Source organism: Grus americana, chromosome 3 (genome assembly GCF_028858705.1).
Source record: "Grus americana isolate bGruAme1 chromosome 3, bGruAme1.mat, whole genome shotgun sequence".
NCBI lineage: Eukaryota > Metazoa > Chordata > Aves > Gruiformes > Gruidae > Grus > Grus americana.
Genome location: NC_072854.1, coordinates 114,238,372 through 114,256,775, shown reverse-complemented (window position 1 = coordinate 114,256,775; position 18,404 = coordinate 114,238,372). Strand labels below are relative to the sequence as shown.

Sequence of the window (18,404 nt, the reverse complement as noted above, 5' to 3'; positions counted from 1 at the left end):
ACTTTATTTTAGAATATCACTTAGAACAGACATATGTCTGAGGTGGCTGTTAGGCTATATTTTGAAGCTGTTTGGGTTTTTTTTTTTTCCCCCTCCAGTCAATTATGGAAAGCTACTGTAGAGCTTCCTAGAGGAGTTCCTGTTCGGTATCGGTATTTTAAAGGGTACTTCCTAGAACCTAAGGTATGTACAACCTTTTCTATTTTAAATTGGCTCATCCAAAAAAATCCCCAAAAAACAATTAAAAAAAATCTCTTATTTGAAGTAAAAAGGATTTTCTGATTTTTTTAGAAATAATTCTTAAATTGCAACATATGAAACATTAAAACACTTCTGGAAACACAAGCAGTTCACTTCTGGAAATACATGACCATATGCTGTTAACTTTAATTATTTTTGTTAAATTGTATTCTTTCTTTTACCGGTGTTAGTGTTTTAAGTATTCCAGTGATGGTGAAATACCTGACATTATTATAAAACTTAAATGATATGGTGAAGTTCTCATTAGTTATAGTGGGGCTATAACAACTTCTACCCTTATAATTGAATAGGGACTTAAGCAGGGCAAGCATCTCTAGCAGGGAAGCAAGTGGTAGCAGGAGAAAAATGGTTAGTGTGAGCAGATGTATTTAAATTTGCCTAATCCACTACAGTTTTTAAAATTACTGCAGATTTTTTAGTGAAGCATGAGAAGTATTAACTAGCTTTTGTGCTGCATAATTAACACATGTTAATCTCTTAGAGTGAAAAGGTAAAACAAGGAATGGGGCATCCCAGTGTTTTCTCTAGGTTTGTATATAGATGTTTGCATGACTTGGGGCGAGGGGAAACGCATGAGACAAACACAGGTGTGTTTTTACAGGTGTTGATGTCAAAGCTGCGCTTGAGTTGAATGTCTGTGGCAGTATACTTGTCTGTAGAAATACTGGGGTAAGGGGTAAGCTCTTCTTCAGACAAGGGATGAAACTGCATCCAGAAAAAAGTTGGACTAATTTGGGAAAATAAGCAGCTACTCTTTAACTGTTTTTCGTAATGACTAGTAATAATGGTAAGAAATAATCAATTTAAAGCTATCTTTGCTGTCTTTCTTACTCCATTAATATCCTGTAGCTATTCACCCTAGGTTTAGTTCTTGATTGATATCAGGATTATGAAAGCTGTAGCTAAATGTGCAAGGGAGTTATAGAATCATCCAATATATATCTTTTAAATATTTTAAATTACTGTCAAGAACGTGTCAATTTTTGCCAGGTGGACTAGCCTTTATTTCACTGAAAAAATATTTGACAGAGGTAAAATCTCAGTGAAGGATACTAATTTATAATGAAATAAGAGACTGCATTCTGTTTTTTCATTACAACATGTGAAATAGTTAATCTGAAACTGATGTTGAAACTGTTATTCTGAGGCAAAAGAAGGGAGGGCGAATAATAGATTGCTTTTTTTTGAGGGCAAAAGTAGATCAGTTTTTATAGCGTAGCAGCTCTGATGGGACTTTGTCTCTCAAATGCCCATAAGTTTAAAATGTAAGCAATAGCACACCAGAAAAATCACACCTAGCGAGAACAGATTGGCAGGAAAATGTGCTCATAGACAACACAATTTCCATTTTATTATTTGAAAAAGTTTACAATATGTATTGGTGAGTGTGTTTCTTTAAGTAGGTGCTCTGTATCGTGCACGCTTTATGTACCGTGTGATGCAGAGTCTGCTAAGGTAAGTATAAATTTTATGGAATACCAGCATAAAGAGCTACTGTATATAAAAGAGGAAAAAAGAAAACCACCCTAAAAAAGAAAGTATGTGAATTGCTGGGGTACATGGTTATCTACTTAGCAGTGTCTGGCCTGTACCTGTTAAGTGCACAGGACTTTATTTCTCATAACATACAGTCTTTTGAAGAAAAGTATTCCAGCTACAATGTGTTCTTCCTTTTTTTGTAATTTTTTTTGAAGAACAGTGAAAAAGCAGGGTCCCTTCATTCTAACTGGAATATTATGCACAGTATAGTGCAAATGAGACAGCGTATGGATGACTTTAGCATTAACAACTCTGATGAGGAAAAGATACTTCCAAGTTAAATTATTCTGAATATTTTTATTTCAGTAATTTTTTTTATTAGGCATTACATGTAATTAAATTTGATAGGCTTGCAATATATGATCCTTCAGACACTTAGCTTTTTATATCAGTGTAGTTTTGTATGTTAATGGCATGCCATAGGATAACTTAAATACATGTTTAGTTTTAAATATATGTTAAAAGTCTGAATATATGAATTTGACACCACATAATTGAGTAAATTGTGCTGAAGACAGAGCCAGTTGAAGTTACTGTTCCCTTCCTTTCGATGTGAACTACGTCTTTGAAGATGCTTGAGATGGACATGGTGGCAGAACTGAGAGTGATAATGTTTACACAGAGAAATAATAATTCTCATAATAACCAAAACATTGCTACAGACTAGATGTGACAATAGATACAACAACTCAACTTCAGAAAAAAAACCCACAAAGTATTTTTCTCACCTTACTTTAAAAAAAAAAAGTCATAATTTGATCTTAGTTAAATTATTTTGCTTGAACACTAGTACAATGTCATGGGGAGTTTCATTTATTTGCACTAAAGCATTTTGGTGTTAACAGATTGTGGTTACCTAAATAGAGCAGGTTTTTTTTGTAAATAATATATTAAAATTTAGGGAATATTTGTAGGAATACAAATAAATGGATGTATATACAATAAACATTTTACTATAAAATTCGTGCAAGTCTTGGCTCCTGCATATCAAGAGCTTTTACTGTGTTGTAAGCATTGTGATGATAAGTCATCTAAAGCATTTTAAAAGAAAAATACATACATACATTTGATGAAATAAGACAATAACTTAAACTATTTTGCTCGAGGTTTGTTCTTTTCTTAAATGTAGGCTGGTAGTAGTTACCTTACTGTGAGGATCTTCCTGTGTTTTGTTCTACACATAACTTCTGTTTGTCCAGGGGGAGAGGGAGAACCAAACCCCCCTTGTCTGGAATCTGTCTTGTGTATGTCATATGTTTTAGGAGAATGCTTTGATACGTATTGTTTGCATAACGTGTACTTGAAAACCTTAGGAAAATACATACCTTATTGTGTTAAGCTATGTTCTATATTTGTTTTTCCAACAGTAAATAAGCATGCATGTTTAGGGTTATTTCTTTCAAGGAAAGTGTGAAATAACTAAGCTATCTGTGCATGTAGCAGGACTTTTAAAACTGGATTGGTGAACATTTTCCAGACTTGTGAAAATATTGGTTAATTAGAGATTTCAAATGAGACTTAAATTTACTTTTCCAAAATGTAAATAAATCAAATCCACTTAGTGCTTGGAGTATAGTAATAAAGGTGAGTGGAACTTAGGTTTAGACTCAGTAATTTCTTTAATATTGGAATACCTTAGAAAAGCTTTTGCTAGACTAATAACCCATGATTAACCTGGCAATAACAAAGAAACACTGCTGCTGTGACTGTGCTGAGATAGCAGATTGTGTGTTAAACTCTCAGCAGAAATACTAGAGCTATAAAATTGCTATTTAGCCCAGGACTTCATGGCAGGTGACTTACATGTGCTGTTGCCTTGCAAGGTTAGTTACTGTGGCTGAATGGCTTTGGTTGATTGTTTTGTTTTGTGCTTAATTATTGTCTCTTACATGGTACAGAAATCCAGAGAGATTTTCGTCAGAAATCCAGTTAAGTCTTAATTCAGCTGTTTCATGTTCTTGAAGTAGATTGATACTCTTGAAACATAGTTTCAAGAAGTGCAGTTGGATAAATGTAGTTTTGTGGTGTTCTTAAGATCATGGGTTTTTTTGTAATGCCCTCTCTGTGGTGTTGCCTTGGATCAGGGATTTTGGAACTGGCCTCCTAAATAAGCATTAACCATCCACAGAAGTTCTTTCATTCTTTAATTGTGCTAAATACCCCAAGCACTTGATGTAGAGTATGCATCTAGACTGCATTGTACCTCTAGAACATTATGCTACATAGGCATTTTACCCTTCATTTCAAAAGCATCTAATGACTACAGAGGCACCCCGCAACTTCTGACAATGTAAGAGGACTTGATATTTTTAGAAAATTTTTGAGTGTCCTTTAAGAGCTTTAAAATTGTCAGCTGTTCAGCTAAATATAAATCAAACAACATAATTTTCATGTATTTGCTTTAAAGAAATAAATTCTGGGTGTTAGTAGAGAGAGATCCATGCCATACAGTGCCACTCACTGTAATCTCAGTGTACTGCCCACTGGGATGCTTGATATGACATTTGGATAGGTGCCCTTTTAATGCTGTCCTAGTAGAGGCTGGCTTTTTAGATAATGTTACCATGCTATGAATACTGATGACACATCATTAACTCTGCTACAGGCTGGTCTGAACTGGGCTGTTGAAATGTGGTCAGTATATGCCACTGAAATTACATCAGTATTCTAACCTCATTGTAACAAGGGCTTCTGTTACATGTAATTAAAACATCTTAGCTCCAGGTTATTTAAGCACAAAGATGGTCTGAGCGGGGATTGTAAGAGGGCTCTCAGTCATGTCTGTGCCTGTTCTCTAATCCATTGCCCCTTCCCCCCTGCCTGCCACGTGCCCTGCCCCCCCCCCCCCCCCCCCCCCCCCGAGCCTTGCTTGGTTCTTCTTAGTATGGAAAATGTTGAGGGTTCCTGGGATTAAGTACATAATCAGCTCACTGCATTCCTTTCAGGGGATGAAATTTTGCTGAATGTATCCAGCATGTGGTGCTTATTGTTGGGATGTTACTCAAATTCTTATTCATAATTTCAGAACCCAAAATTAAAATGTACTATTACAGTAGTGTAAGAAATAAACTGGTATTGGTATTTTAATACAATATGTTGGGTGTTTATACAAGGAAAAATCTTTGCTTACTTTTTGAAGAAAACAGCTTAATCCATGTTAGGACAGGTTTGCATTCCCGAGGTTCACAAGCTACGAGTTCTGTATGTGTTCATGGGAGTCACTGTTGGAGAGCTTGCAAGCCTGCACGGTGTTAGGAAATGGTAGCCTCCCTGCAGGCAGACATGGGTTTCGGCTTCAGAAACTGAGATTGCAACTGTGCATCTGCTGTGAAAGAAGGGGGAAGAAACTTCTCATTATTTACTAATTCTAGAAGTCCATAAGAGTGATCATTGTGGCAGCAGCAGTGAAGGAGGAAATTAAAACTGCTCTATAACAGGAATAAAGTGAAAACAATAGTATCATATTATTTTATTTATATTTACATGTGTTCTATCTTTCAAGCAGAACTTTAAGCATATGTATTTTATTCTAGCAGGACTCTTCAGTATAGATGCCTTTGAATTCATTAGAAGAGTTACTTATAGCTATGACTCACAGAGCAAACATGTCTCATTGAGCACTTTTTAAATACTTGGCATTTGCTGTTAACTCATCCAAAAGCATAGTAGATTAATTGTGTTTGATATGTCAAGAAATCCCATCTTGTACTAAAGAACTTACTCAGTGAGCCGTAAGATAACAAAGCATTATGGTACTGTGTAGTTATACTGCTGAGTTGGAAGCTTGTCTGGATGTCTCTGTCGATCTGAAATCTATTTAAACAAGAACCTGAAGTACTGGAACAAGTTGGCATTGAAGTCTATACGACTCAGGTGGGCAATAGTAGCAAATCTTTTTGAAAATAATAGTTACTTAGGCTGAAAACACCAAAATGACAAACTCTGCAGGTATTGGACCGTGGTTGTTATGACTGATAGTAACAACCACCCAATGTTAAGGGAAACTTACAACTTCTTAGGGTGACTGAGCTGGGAATCGGGCATGTTCTTTCTGTTGTTAGCCAGTGGTTACCTAAAAGCTTTAACTTAGAATGGTATTTCAAACTTGGGTTGCTCTGAAAGAGAATGAGTTGCTATTCTGATTATCTGAGTCTTGGCTGTGTTTGTCAACAAATGTAAGCTTTTGAGGGACAGCAATTTTTTGGTGGAAGAATCAAATTTATCCTGCTCTAAATGGAGTAGACTGTAGGGGCTCCACTGCTGATCAAGTGGACTGTATCAGTGTCTTTTCATTCTGAGGCAGCAAAATTCCAAGTATTTATGTTTTGATTAGATGGGAAATAATTTGCTCTTTTGTACCACAACTAAAAAAGCTGTGTTTTATAGACTTTGAATTAGTCAAGCAAATTTTGAGGGAGAACCCACCCCTGCAACTGTTAACTGCATGAGTAGATGCTGAGTGCTGTTTGGAATTAGAGATGTGGGATATGTTTGTGGGATGGGGCTTTTCGGGCAATTTTTTTTAATCATAAATTGTTGCTGTAGTATCTTAAAGAAGAAAAAGCACACTTACTGAGTCCTGGGACACTTTGGTTTTTGTATTGGAAGGAGACTAAAGTAGTTCAGTGGAGTAGCTATAAGCAGTAAAGATTAAATAATTCCATGTAACTTTTCCACCTTGTCAGACTTTGTCACAAGTTTTGTCATATGTAATGTGACCTGACGCATCAGATAGCGTCATCAGCAGTTGCAGGGGTAAGAAATGAGCCTGACATGTTTTCTTTCTTTCATATTCTCTCTCTCTCTCCCCCCTTCTCCTTCATCTTATTTTTCTTTCTTAAATCTGTAAGTTTAGTTCACAGCCATCCCAAACAGCTTCATGGGTAGAAAATCAGATACAACAAAAGAAATTATTGCAGACATTTAACTTTTAAATTACAGACTATCGATGGTCCCTGCGAAGTCATAGTTCACACGTGGGAGACTCATCTACAACCACGATCAATTACCCCTTTAGGTATGGGCATCAACTGCATCTGTTTGAGGCATATGCATAAGATTGCTGCACATTGGTTTAGAGGGAATGATAACTATAGCTTTAAAATACTTAAATTTATTAATGTGTTGGAGATATAAACTTTTTCTTTGTACAACATGGGCCTTACTCTCAAAAAATATATGTAAATAAGTAGCTTAAAAATGGAGTGGATGTGAAGTTCTTTGCTGCCATTCTTAAGATGATGTGGGGATTTTTTTATTAATTTGGAATTGTAATAGTTTTTTGTAAGTTTAATTCTTTGAGACTAAGGATCCATATTTTTTCAGTGAAAATGGGGGGGGGAGAGTGTGAAGTCACTGCTGGTTTTATTTAACTACTATTTCATTAGTAAAATTTTAAAGCAAAAATACTTAATTAAGCTTCTTTAAGTAGATTAATGTAAATAAAAACATGAATGGGCTTATTTACCCATCAATTTAGCAGAAATTTATTTTGCTGGAAGAAAAGGTGGTATGCAGACTTGCATACAAGTTCTTAATGCTTTTCTGAACAGGGGAAAGTTTGTTCTTTAAGAGTGACTGAAATAACCTTTGAATGTAGCTTGTAATTTAGATTTCTTATGCTGCTATGGGATGGCATGTTTTATGTGCTGTCTTTTCTAGGATATGAAAAATGTTTTTTCCTCCACACTTCGGAGTTTATACCTATTAAATACCTTCTGGTGCATTGAAAGAATGTCTTTTAGAAAGTAGCTGGTATTAAAGAAACTGTTAATCATGAATAGTACCATGATCACCCCCCCCCTTTATTTAAAAATTTCAGTTGAGTTAGTTAAGTGTTTCTATTCCTGTAAAAATTATGTTTCTGTATTTGTTAATAATTCATTAGGGAAGCAGCCTACCCTCTGTTAGGATCTAGACTTTAAATTTGGATAACTTCATTCCAAACAGTATTCCCTCCCCCCCCGCCCCCAAGTAATACTCAATGCTTCATAAGCAGTCTTTAAGAAAATGCAGCAAACCCACGATGTTAGCACTTTATCATTATGATCCTAAATTGTTGCCTATGGTTATTAAAAATTGAGGGCAGGCCTGTGATTGTTCTTAGGAAAAAAAAAAAGGGGGGGGATTAATGGCTGTAGAGACAAAATTTTGTTAAGACATGTTTTGAGAAATGTATAGTTTTAGTCTATTGCAGTTCTGTTAATGCTGGTGAATTTACATAGTGCCCTAAGATATCAGTTATTAAAACTTTGGAGAGGGTAAGGATAAAAGTAAGTGTGAAATGAGTGTTTTGAATATTTCATCCTAAGTTGGTTTCTGTCACATGGGCAGAATAAGCATTTTAATTGTGACTAACTTTTTATAGAAGCTTTAACTATAAATATGCAGAAGGACAGCTTTCTTCTATGTTTCCAAGAAACTTTAATGTTTTTGGCACCAACAAGAAAAGCATCTTACATTTGAGTAAGATGTAGATATCAGCAAATACTGTATTAAACTAGGAAATTATGCAACCTTCTTGCTTTTCTCAGTTCAGATTCCTCCAGGTAAAACATCTTGTGGCATTTTGTGTGTTGATTAGTTTTTCTTGCAGAAACTAAGAAAAAGCATAAATTGGGAAAAGCTTTGTAGAAGGTTGCAATAAATGTGCTTGTTCTTCATCTGTTTCAGTTTTCCCACTTTTTTGTTAGTGGAAAATCAGAATTAATTTAACTTTGCAATGATTCTTTATAACGTGAATACTAATTAGTTTCATTTTTCCCCCTCCTTTTAATTCTAGAAAATGAAATTACTATTGACGACGGATACTTTGGAATCCGTAGTAAGTGAGATTATATTTTACTCTTTACTAGGTATTTAATTTTAACAAGATTAAGTGTTGTAGTTGAAAAATATTTTGAAATACTGTTAGTTTTGAACAGGAGTTGCCTCTTGGTGATTGTTTTCTCTGCTTATATGGTTATTTTTGTATCCAGCATTTGTGAATTCATACTCAGGCTATAATCCCTTCTACTAATCTTAATAAAAGACTGCTAGGAGGAGTTGAAATACTGTCAGTGTGCTGGTGTTAAAGATTGAAATATGCGAACAAGTGATCATGAGCATGTATTTTTGGAAATACAGAATAGACATTTAGCTTTCTCATAAAACTTAGCCTTAGAAAAAACTTTTCCTGGCTAGAAAAATATTATCACTTATACTAATTGTACACAATTTGCCCCTTCAGTTAGGCACATAACTGCCAAAACCTCTCATAAGCTCAAACCTCATGTTCTTATGAGTGCATATGTCTTGCTTTTGGTAGTTCTAATCCACCTCTCATTTAATGCTCAGTCCTGTGGTGCATAAGGTAACTTCTTTGTCATGTCTCATACATCTTGTCTTAAAGCTTTTCCATTTTTATTCATATCCTCATCGAATTATACGTTTGGCTAGGAACTCTTCAAAACTGCAGGGTCTGCTTCAGCAGCTGGTCTTTGCATCTTGTGCTTTCTGGCCAGCCTGTTTGTAGGCCTTCCTTGTCCTGATGGTGAGGTTGAGAATACTCCTCCATGCTTTGTTTTCCCCATCATATCCATTGCTATATCCTGCCCTGCAGACTTACACTGCTCTACTGGCGTTGTTTATGATGAATTAATTTGACACCTATGTCTCAATAGAAACAGGGAGTCTCAAGTTCTGTATGAATCTTCAGAGTTTCTGTCAGTGTTGTTCCATGTATTGAGAGATCCCAGGACAAGGGAATGCTATGTCTGCTTTTGGAGACTTAACTTAGCCCTTGATACCATAAATAAAATTAATACTGGAATACTTAGTGCTCTTCTGCAGACAGTTTACAGGTGAAGCTGGCAAGGATCATTGTTTCCATTTAATCCCCTTAAAAGCCAGCAAATAACTGCAATACCTGTTGTGTGTTCTGGGCAGTTCTGAAAAGACAGGTGAAAGGATGCACTTGACAGTTGCTCTGAAAATACTATTGAATAAGGCTGGTGATAAGGAGGATTCTCTGGAAGATGGTGTTGAGGGAACTCTATTTATATTTTGTATATTAAACTGTCTAGATCTCCTTTTAGAAAATATTAAAGTGTCTTCTTTTTGTTTAATTTTTGATAGATGGTATTGAAACTGTGGATGCTGGGTGGCTGACATGTCAAACAGAAATAAGATTACGTCTGCATTATTCTGAGAAACCACCTGTAGTAATATCTAAGAAGAAATTTAAAACATCAAGGTTTAGGTAAGAGCCTGCTCATCTCAGTTTGCAACTTATCTCATGTTAATTGTCAATACCACTGACTTCTTTTTTTTTTCCTTAATTAACGTAGCCTTTAAATTAATCTCAGGTTGCTAATAGGAGTATATTATGAGGCCAATTTCCAGGTGTTAAGCACTTTGTAAAACTACGATGATGAAACACATCACTGATTTAATGTTAGTTAACTCATTTTATTATTAATGTAGTGTCAAAAGAGTTTCTGTTTCAACAAAGACAATCAAAACTATTCCAGTTTCACTGCTGACTCAATACTTATCAGCTCTTGCCTTTCTGATAGTTATTAAGCTATTAAATGTGTAGAAAGTAGATGTGATAGCATAAGTTAAGCAGTAGGTAACAGGTGTCTTTCACAAATACTTATCCCATACTTGCCTTGGTGTTTCCTGCTTCTCGGCTGGAACTGTAGTGTTCTTAAGTAGTTCTCTGCTATTACTTTCAGAGAGTTTTATTTGTTCTTTTTTCTTCTTGAGCAGAATGGAAGTGGAAATTTGGGATAGGAAAGGGAGAAGGCTTCCAGGCTTTTTGTTGTTTACTACTTTTTTCCTTGCCAAAGTAAACAACGCTCTCCATTTAAAATATGGTTAATTTTCCACTGGCATTTCCAGTCAACATGAATGATGGAGATAAGACCATTCTCTGATCACTTCTGTTCCTATTTAGATCACTTTGACTGTTTTATCTGCAGAGGTCTCAAAAAGCAGACATTATTATAACCATACAGTTAACTGACAGAAGTGGGTATCTTAGTCCTGATGTTTTGAGGACTGTGCTAGTGCCCTGACTGATCTGCTTCCCCTCTTGCATTTCTGGGATCTGGAGCTTGCGCTCTCTTCCCTGCCCTGCTCTCCTGCTCCTCGCCCCTTTTCCTGCATGTCTTTTTCTGGAGCTCTGTGGTTGCCAAACTTTATCTCAGCACATAGTGTTTTCTGTGTCTTTCACAGACTTTTTTTTGTGAAACAATGAAAAACAGAGTAGAGATGTGTGAAAACCTCTTCTCTAACTACAGCCTGACACATCTCTGAGTGTATGATGATTGTTACTACTAACAATCCTCAGCAAAAGTGCCTTTTACAGCAGCAATTTTTGGTAGTATGTTAGCCATGTGTTACTCTTACCAGTGGGAAAGTTGGGAGCAGGAGTTATCAAATCTTTGACAGGCTAACAGTGTTTCTTCCACTGCTAATCTTGCATACAACCCGTCGTCTTGTTTGGAAATGATTGTGGTTCCCAGATTTCTTTAATGGAAAACATAAATGCAAAATTGTTTGGGTTTTTTTTAAATTGCTAGAAATCTGATTTTGAGCTTGTGACATATGAGCAACTTCCAGCACATCACTATCAAAGTGATTTACAGATCACTTAGTTAACCTGGGAGTTACTTTTGTACTGTGTGCCTTATTTTGATGGTCTGACACTTGATTTTATTTTATTTTTATTTTCCCCCCCTTCCAACTCTTCTCATGAGGGGAAGGTTAATTCTAACTGAACAATGTTGTATTAAATAAATATTTATGTCCTGTTCTCTAGAGCTTTGCAATCTTTCCTTGTGTGTTGTAGCAGGCAGAGAGATAACAATTTCTGAAGCCTGATCCTTCTATAAATTAAATGGCTGAAATCCAAACTTGATAGGTTGGATCCATTCATTAGGTATTCTGTTTTCTACATTCTGTCTAAAAATTTAGATCTTCCCAGGTAGTTTTTGTAACTCTCATTTCTATGGCAGTGTCACTTTTCAAGTTTGTAGAGCATCTGTGTTGACCTCTCTGAGTGTATTAAGAATGTGGACTTAGTGTAAAGGATTTCTATGATTGTAATTGTTTCTTTTGAGATACAACTTCAGTTTTACTAGCGAATTGGCATCTAACTAAATGTTAACTCTTTAGCTCGGCAGAGTGCTGCTTCTCAGACCACTAGTATAATTTTCACATTTACCAAAGTTCCAGTTTTAGAAGTGACTTAAGCACTTAAATCTTAGTAAAATAAGATTTAGACAACAGCTGCAAACTCTGACTCTTGTGAGGGCCCACTGCACACACTGGTACTGCAATGGTGGTGTTGAGAAGAATTCTTGTTGTATGAGCTTCTGCTTAAGCTTCTTTCTAATTCTTTAGTGTTTCCGAAGACACTTCTGTGACTTAACCATTTGTTTTGTATTTCTGGTTGAGTAGAGTAAAACTGACTCTAGAAGGACTAGAGGAAGATGAGGATGACGAAGAGGGCCAAGAAAAAATATCCCCTACTGTCCCTCAGAAAATGGCAAACACTGTGGAGTTCTCCTTAATAAGTAACAATGAATATAAATGTCGACACTCTCAGCCAGACTGTGGTTATGCCTTGCAGCCAGATCGATGGATAGAATACACTATACAAACCATGGAGCCTGATAACTTGGAGTTAATCTTTGATTTTTTTGAGGTATGTCTCTCTTCTGCTAAGAAGCAACTCCAGTCTCCCTTCAGGAGTTGAAGTAGTCAATTACCATGATGATTTCACTATTAGGATAGGGCTATTTGCTTGATATTCTTGATCTTTTGGACTCAGGTAAACAAGCTACGAGGCTATTGGCTACTGCTCCATTTTGCAGAAAGGTTTTGTCAGTCATCATAGTATGGCACAGAAAGCTTTGCAGTTTCTGCTGATTCACAAGTCAGTACAAGTAAGACTCAAATCTCAGCGTGCAATACTGCATGTAGTTAGGTTGGCTTGATTTTTATCCTTTACCAGAGATCAGTTCTGTTTATCCCTTTTTAATCTGAACGTGTCTATCAACTAGTTAAATTACAACTATTTGATCTTGACTTTTAAGTTCTAAACAAAGAGATTTCTCTGAACTAACAAGTGGAAATTAAAACCAGGTGCTTCCCAATTCTCACTACTATATCTGTTAGTTTGTACTCTGTTTTCTTCTAAAAGATGTTAATATTCAAAGTCCTTTTTAAAAGAAAATAACTCTTGTCTCTTCATACTGTTTATGCAGAAGAAAGTTTTAAGTGTTCTCTCTTCAGTCTAAAAATACCCTTAGATCACTTATGTTCATAATTGTAAGGTGTCTACATAGTACCTGAACCTGATGATGGTCAAGAAGTACATGTTCTGTGTGCTAGTGCCCTCTTCCTTCCCTGCAAATGAATATAACATTATTTTAAGCATATATACTCTTCCAGTTAATCTTTATTCTAAACAGGACTTGGGCTTTTTAGAAGACAGACTTTTCCATGCATGGAATTTTGATCAGAAAAGCTTATCAAATCTAAGAGTTTTCAAAGACAAATGCACATGATTCTTATATTTCCATCAACAGTTTCATACTCCTGATTATAACTGGCAACACACTGCTATATTAAACAATTTTTAGCCTGAAATTAATGTTTTCTGTAACACACAAGAAATTTCTGTTACACCAGTGCCTGTATATAGCTTCCCGAGGAGCAAGGTTTCCTTGAGAAAGAAGAGCTGACTTAGCATTCTCACCTACGTGTAACAGTAGGTGTTTGGCTTTTTGTTTGTTTTGTTTTTAGGAAGATTTAGGTGAGAAAGTAGTACAAGGCGATGTGCTCCCAGGTCATGTAGGTTCTGCCTGCCTCCTGTCATCCACAATTGCAGAACTCGGAAAGAGTGCTGGAATTCTTACACTTGCTATTATGAGCAGAAATCCAAGGAAGACAATTGGAAAAGTTAGAGGTACAGTTGATGCAAACAGATGTAGATAATTTTTCTGGAAGTCACCCATTATCTATTGACATCTGAAGCATTTGTTATTTTTCTTGTAGTGGACTACATAATTATTAAGCCAATCCAGGGATATACTTGTGATATGAAGGCTTCATATGCAAAATATTGGAAACCAAGAACAACTCTAGATGTTGGACACAGGGGAGCAGGAAATTCTACAACAACAGCTAAGTAAGTTGATTTGCATTTTAATCTGGGTGGGTGGGGTGGTGTGGGTGTTATGTTTAGTTTTGCTGGCATCAGTTGAGGAAGTGGACAGGTACAACCCATAAATCATTTAAGTCACTTCCATATCAAATGTGGGTGTTCTGTAAAACAAAGACTTCTAACTTGTATTTCTGTTGTTTCAATGGACTTGTGTGCCATGCTACATCTAACAAAACCTTTTTCTTTGCTGTTATTTCAGACTTGCTAAAGTTCAAGAGAACACTGTTGCCTCTCTGAGGAATGCTGCTAGTCATGTATGTATGCATATTTGCACACACATAGTACACATATAGTTAAAACTTGCTTGTGTATTTAACTTCTGTGATTCGATACAATGACTAGTAATTGCACTGATACAAAATTAGCTCAAATCACAGTGGAAATTCCCTGAGAAGATAGGAAGGGAAGTAATAGCTAGATTAGACTCTCATTCTCAATTTCCTCCAAAAAAACCCCAGCTTTCATCTAATATGTTCTGTTGGTGTTCTAATACGGTGAAAATGTTAATCTCAACCCTGCAGAGACATAGGGCTGAAATAATTTTGAACAAATGAATAAAGTCTTGGCTCTGCTAGAGTCTGTCAGCATACTCTTAGGTAGCAAAAGTCTTCTCCAGGAACTGCTGAGTATCTAAAATTGGTGTCCAAAAATCAGACTTGGGAGCTGAGCTGGTAGAATAAACCAATCCTTTGTTTCAGTGCTTGCTACAGTGAAGATTTTGAATCCTAAGATGGGACTTTCAATTTGGAAGTTACTAGCTTCAGGTACTTAATTTCTGTGGTGGTCACTTTTTTTCCTTCCTCAGTCACTGAAGTGATCCGTGATAAGATTGATCTAGACAATCTAGTGAGGCACTGCAGCAGAGAAACTGGAGACAGAAGCACATTCAGAGGTTCCTTGCTAGCTCCTGTTTACACAGCAAAGAGCTGTGGTTACAGTTAGATAAGGATGCCGCCATGAGATCACTTGCTGCTTAACTTGTAGGGTTCCCAAGCCTTTTCAGGTACTTCTTCACTAATGTAGATTCTTACCAAACATCTTTTGAAGTTCTTAAAGGGATGGGAGCAGAATCTAGAGTATTATGCATATTGGCTACTGATCTGGAGTACTGTACTCAGCAAGAGTCATAGCTGAAGGCTTTCTTGTATTTGAGAGTGAGAGTATAAGTTGAACACAGTGTCTGGAACATGCACTGACTGCAAAGTGAAAGAAAACTGCCACTACTAAATGATCTTTTGAACAGTAGTTCTTAATTTCTGAGTGGATGCAGACAGCTTTTTAAAAGCCCACAAGAAGTATGCATTGAGGCAGAAATTTACTGTTAAGTCAGCAGCAGCATCACCAGAAAAGTACTTTCAACTATTTGTGGATTGAAAAGGCTGAGTGCCACCACTCTAAAAATATTTCTGCTGAGAAAAGCGCTGAAAAAAGCCTGTCCCATTTTTTCTATCTGTACCAATTGAAAAAGAGTGAGTCAGGATGATAATTCGATGAATGGTATTCTTGGAGGCATTTCAAAGGAATGATTTACAGGCATTTGAAATCAGTTTAAAAAAATAAAATTGTTTCTATGTGTTTCTCTATCTCTTTCTTTCTGGTCCTTCCTCTCCCAAAAGATTGTACTTAGAGCTCTTGTTTGAGCTTTCTTCCTTTTTAAGCTTAACAGAAAATAACACACAGTTGAAAAGGACCAGAGAATACTAGATGCAGCTGTTTCTGCTCTTGTAACACTCTAGTACTGTATTAGTCACTAGTGACTCCAGAAGATCCTCAGTATATTCTCTATCTCCCTAAAGCTTTGCCAATTTGTAGTGATCACTTTTCTCTTGGTGGGGAGGAGGGGCACTGGGAAGGTATCTGTGTTTAAAAACCATCATCATAGCTTTTCTTTGAAATCAAGTTTACAATACTTAAATGTTACTAGAAAGCTTACAAGATTAAGCAAGTTATATATATCAAAGCTGCATTATGGTAATTAAAATACTTCCCCTTATGATTTTTTTTTTAAATTTCTAATCCATTGTTGAGTATGACTTAACTGGTAACAGCCAGTTGTGTTCAACTTCTGGTTGATGTCCAGGACCTGTGAATACTTGGCAACTTGTCTGCAGTTCTGTAGTCCTTGTGCATAAGTAGTTAATTGGTTTTTGTTTTGTTCTGTGACTTACTACTTTTCCCCAATTTTCTGTAGGGAGCAGCATATGTGGAATTTGATGTACATCTCTCTAAAGATCATGTGCCTATTGTATACCATGATCTCACATGTTGCATGGCCATGAAAAAGGTAAAGATGATGATACCTGTATTTTATCTTTAAATGTGACCATTACAGAAACTTAAATGCCAAACTCATAGAAATAATTCTGGGGAATCAAGGGATGGAATTGGAATAAATATGCAGCGCTACTGTGTGCATAAAGTAGAGCAGGGAAGTTGAGTTTTTTCTTTTGATGTCGTAGCAACAGCATTTCACATGCATGGTTTGAGACTCTTCAAGCCTATGTTGTAGGGTTTTTTTAGCCTTTTTAATTTATGTTTTGGAAGAAAAATGCAGACAAGGCCATTAAGTAGCACCTCTGGGACTCTTTCAGACTGTCAGAGTAAGAACTTGTGATTGTTCCTCTTTTGAGGCAGTTAGTGTGATTCTCAGCATGACTGCTCACTCCTGCTGATACCTAAATGTATGCTTCTCTTAAGCAGTTACATACTTGTAAAAGCTCTTTAGGTCAAACTGAAGTCTACCTTGTTTGGTATCCCAGTAGGGGCCAGTAGATGGAAAGCAGAAAAGTGGAAGAAACAAGGATCCCCTTCACTTAGGGATTTTGATTAGCCACAAATGGCTTGGCTTCCATTAGTTTTTCTAACTCTTTCTTTAACCCTTTTTTACTTCACCATTTTGCTCTGTCCTTTAACCGTGAGGTAAACAATATATTTCATGTCTCATTGGGACTGTGAGGCTGAAGAAATGCTTTTGGGTTGCTTAGTGGAACAGAAGGAAAGGAGTTAAGACAGAGGTTCTAGGAGCTGGAAAATGGCTCTTGAAAGCAAGTGTCCTGTTCCTTTCCTTGCTTACCTCATGAGGTTGCGGTTCCTTCTTTTTTAACAAAAACCTCTTTTCTGCTGTTTTTGTAGGCATCAAAAGTACTATAACATAAGAAGCAGTGAACAGTACTGTTAGTTGTACATACAGATAAGCATTCCTTAAAAGGTGATGTGAGCAGTCTATCACAGTACCTCTTAAATATCCAAGTTTTATGAAGCATAACAATTGAATATTCTTCATTAAGTGACATTACATTTCTTAATAACTTCTTAATAACAAGAGAACCATAGGCATAAGGACTGGTGATACAAAAAAACCCCACTGAGGTGCTTTTCCGTCTGGTCTGTTGCATGTTCTCCACTGAGGCCAGAATACTTGCATTCAGCAGCAGTGCAAAGAGGTTGAACTATGTTTTGTTTTAGTTTTTCTTCTTTTCTAATTCTGGCAGTGAAAACAAACATAGCGTGGCAGAGCAGACTGTAGTAATAAGATAAATTCTGTCTGTCTTCTTGGCACTAAGTCTGTGTCATCAAACTCTCACACCCATTATGATATTGCAACTTCTAAGAACTTTGGTGTTGAACAGTTGCAGAAATGGAACTTTGTCTAAGGAAAGAGCATATTCAGTGTATATTGAATCAGTATTGTCTTGTTGAGTAAAAATTTCTTTATAGTGAAGAGGGGAAGTGCAAAATGGATTAATAGAAGGTTTTTTGACACCAGATCATTTGGGCTGGGGTCGAGGTGTGTGTGTCTTGGTTTTACCAGGACACTTGTGGGTTTTTATTTTTTTTAATTAGTTTCTGAGACATTGGCTAGACAATAACAAACTGAACTGCGTTGGAGTATTTTTTTATGGATTTCTTTACTTGCAAACTTTTCCTGAAAGTTCATTTGACTGATGAAGTTTTTGCAGAATAAATGAACTAACCTTTTTCTGAAGAAAGAACATTGAAGCCTCTGACTTGCATGAAAGACCAAATCTTTTCAAATTGACACCTGTTTTAGGCTTCTGAGTGCCTGTTGTCTCCTGAGAACTGATCATCTTACTTGCATTATCACTCATATATTTAGCAATAAAAGAGAAAAAATTAATTGCTTTTAATGTTACCCTATTAAACGCATGTAGGCTTTTTTGTAGTTTTCAATGATGCTAATTCTGTATTATTTCTCTTCAAAGAAACTGGATACAGAGCCTTTGGAACTGTTTGAGATTGCAGTCAAAGAACTCACGTTCGATCAGCTGCAGTTATTGAAGGTATAGTTACTTTGGCTAGTATGATATGCTAGGTGTAGTATTTCAAATTGTGTGAAGCTTAGATTTTTGGAATAACTATAGGTAGT

At 36.2% G+C, this 18,404-nt stretch overlaps 1 protein-coding gene across 8 annotated transcripts in view; it reads left to right on the top strand.

The window, feature by feature from the left end:
- The window catches only part of GPCPD1 (glycerophosphocholine phosphodiesterase 1), a 45,785-nt gene that overhangs the window by 15,007 nt on the left and 12,374 nt on the right, over nucleotides 1-18,404 (top strand). For all 8 annotated transcript variants that reach the window (XM_054820629.1, XM_054820630.1, XM_054820633.1 and 5 more), the window contains exons 4-13: nucleotides 99-183; nucleotides 6,742-6,817; nucleotides 8,582-8,623; nucleotides 9,916-10,039; nucleotides 12,247-12,493; nucleotides 13,597-13,759; nucleotides 13,849-13,981; nucleotides 14,217-14,271; nucleotides 16,209-16,301; nucleotides 18,241-18,318. In XM_054820629.1, the coding sequence (XP_054676604.1) occupies nucleotides 99-183; nucleotides 6,742-6,817; nucleotides 8,582-8,623; nucleotides 9,916-10,039; nucleotides 12,247-12,493; nucleotides 13,597-13,759; nucleotides 13,849-13,981; nucleotides 14,217-14,271; nucleotides 16,209-16,301; nucleotides 18,241-18,318 (1,096 nt within the window). The remainder of the gene's footprint in view (nucleotides 1-98; nucleotides 184-6,741; nucleotides 6,818-8,581; nucleotides 8,624-9,915; nucleotides 10,040-12,246; nucleotides 12,494-13,596; nucleotides 13,760-13,848; nucleotides 13,982-14,216; nucleotides 14,272-16,208; nucleotides 16,302-18,240; nucleotides 18,319-18,404) is intronic.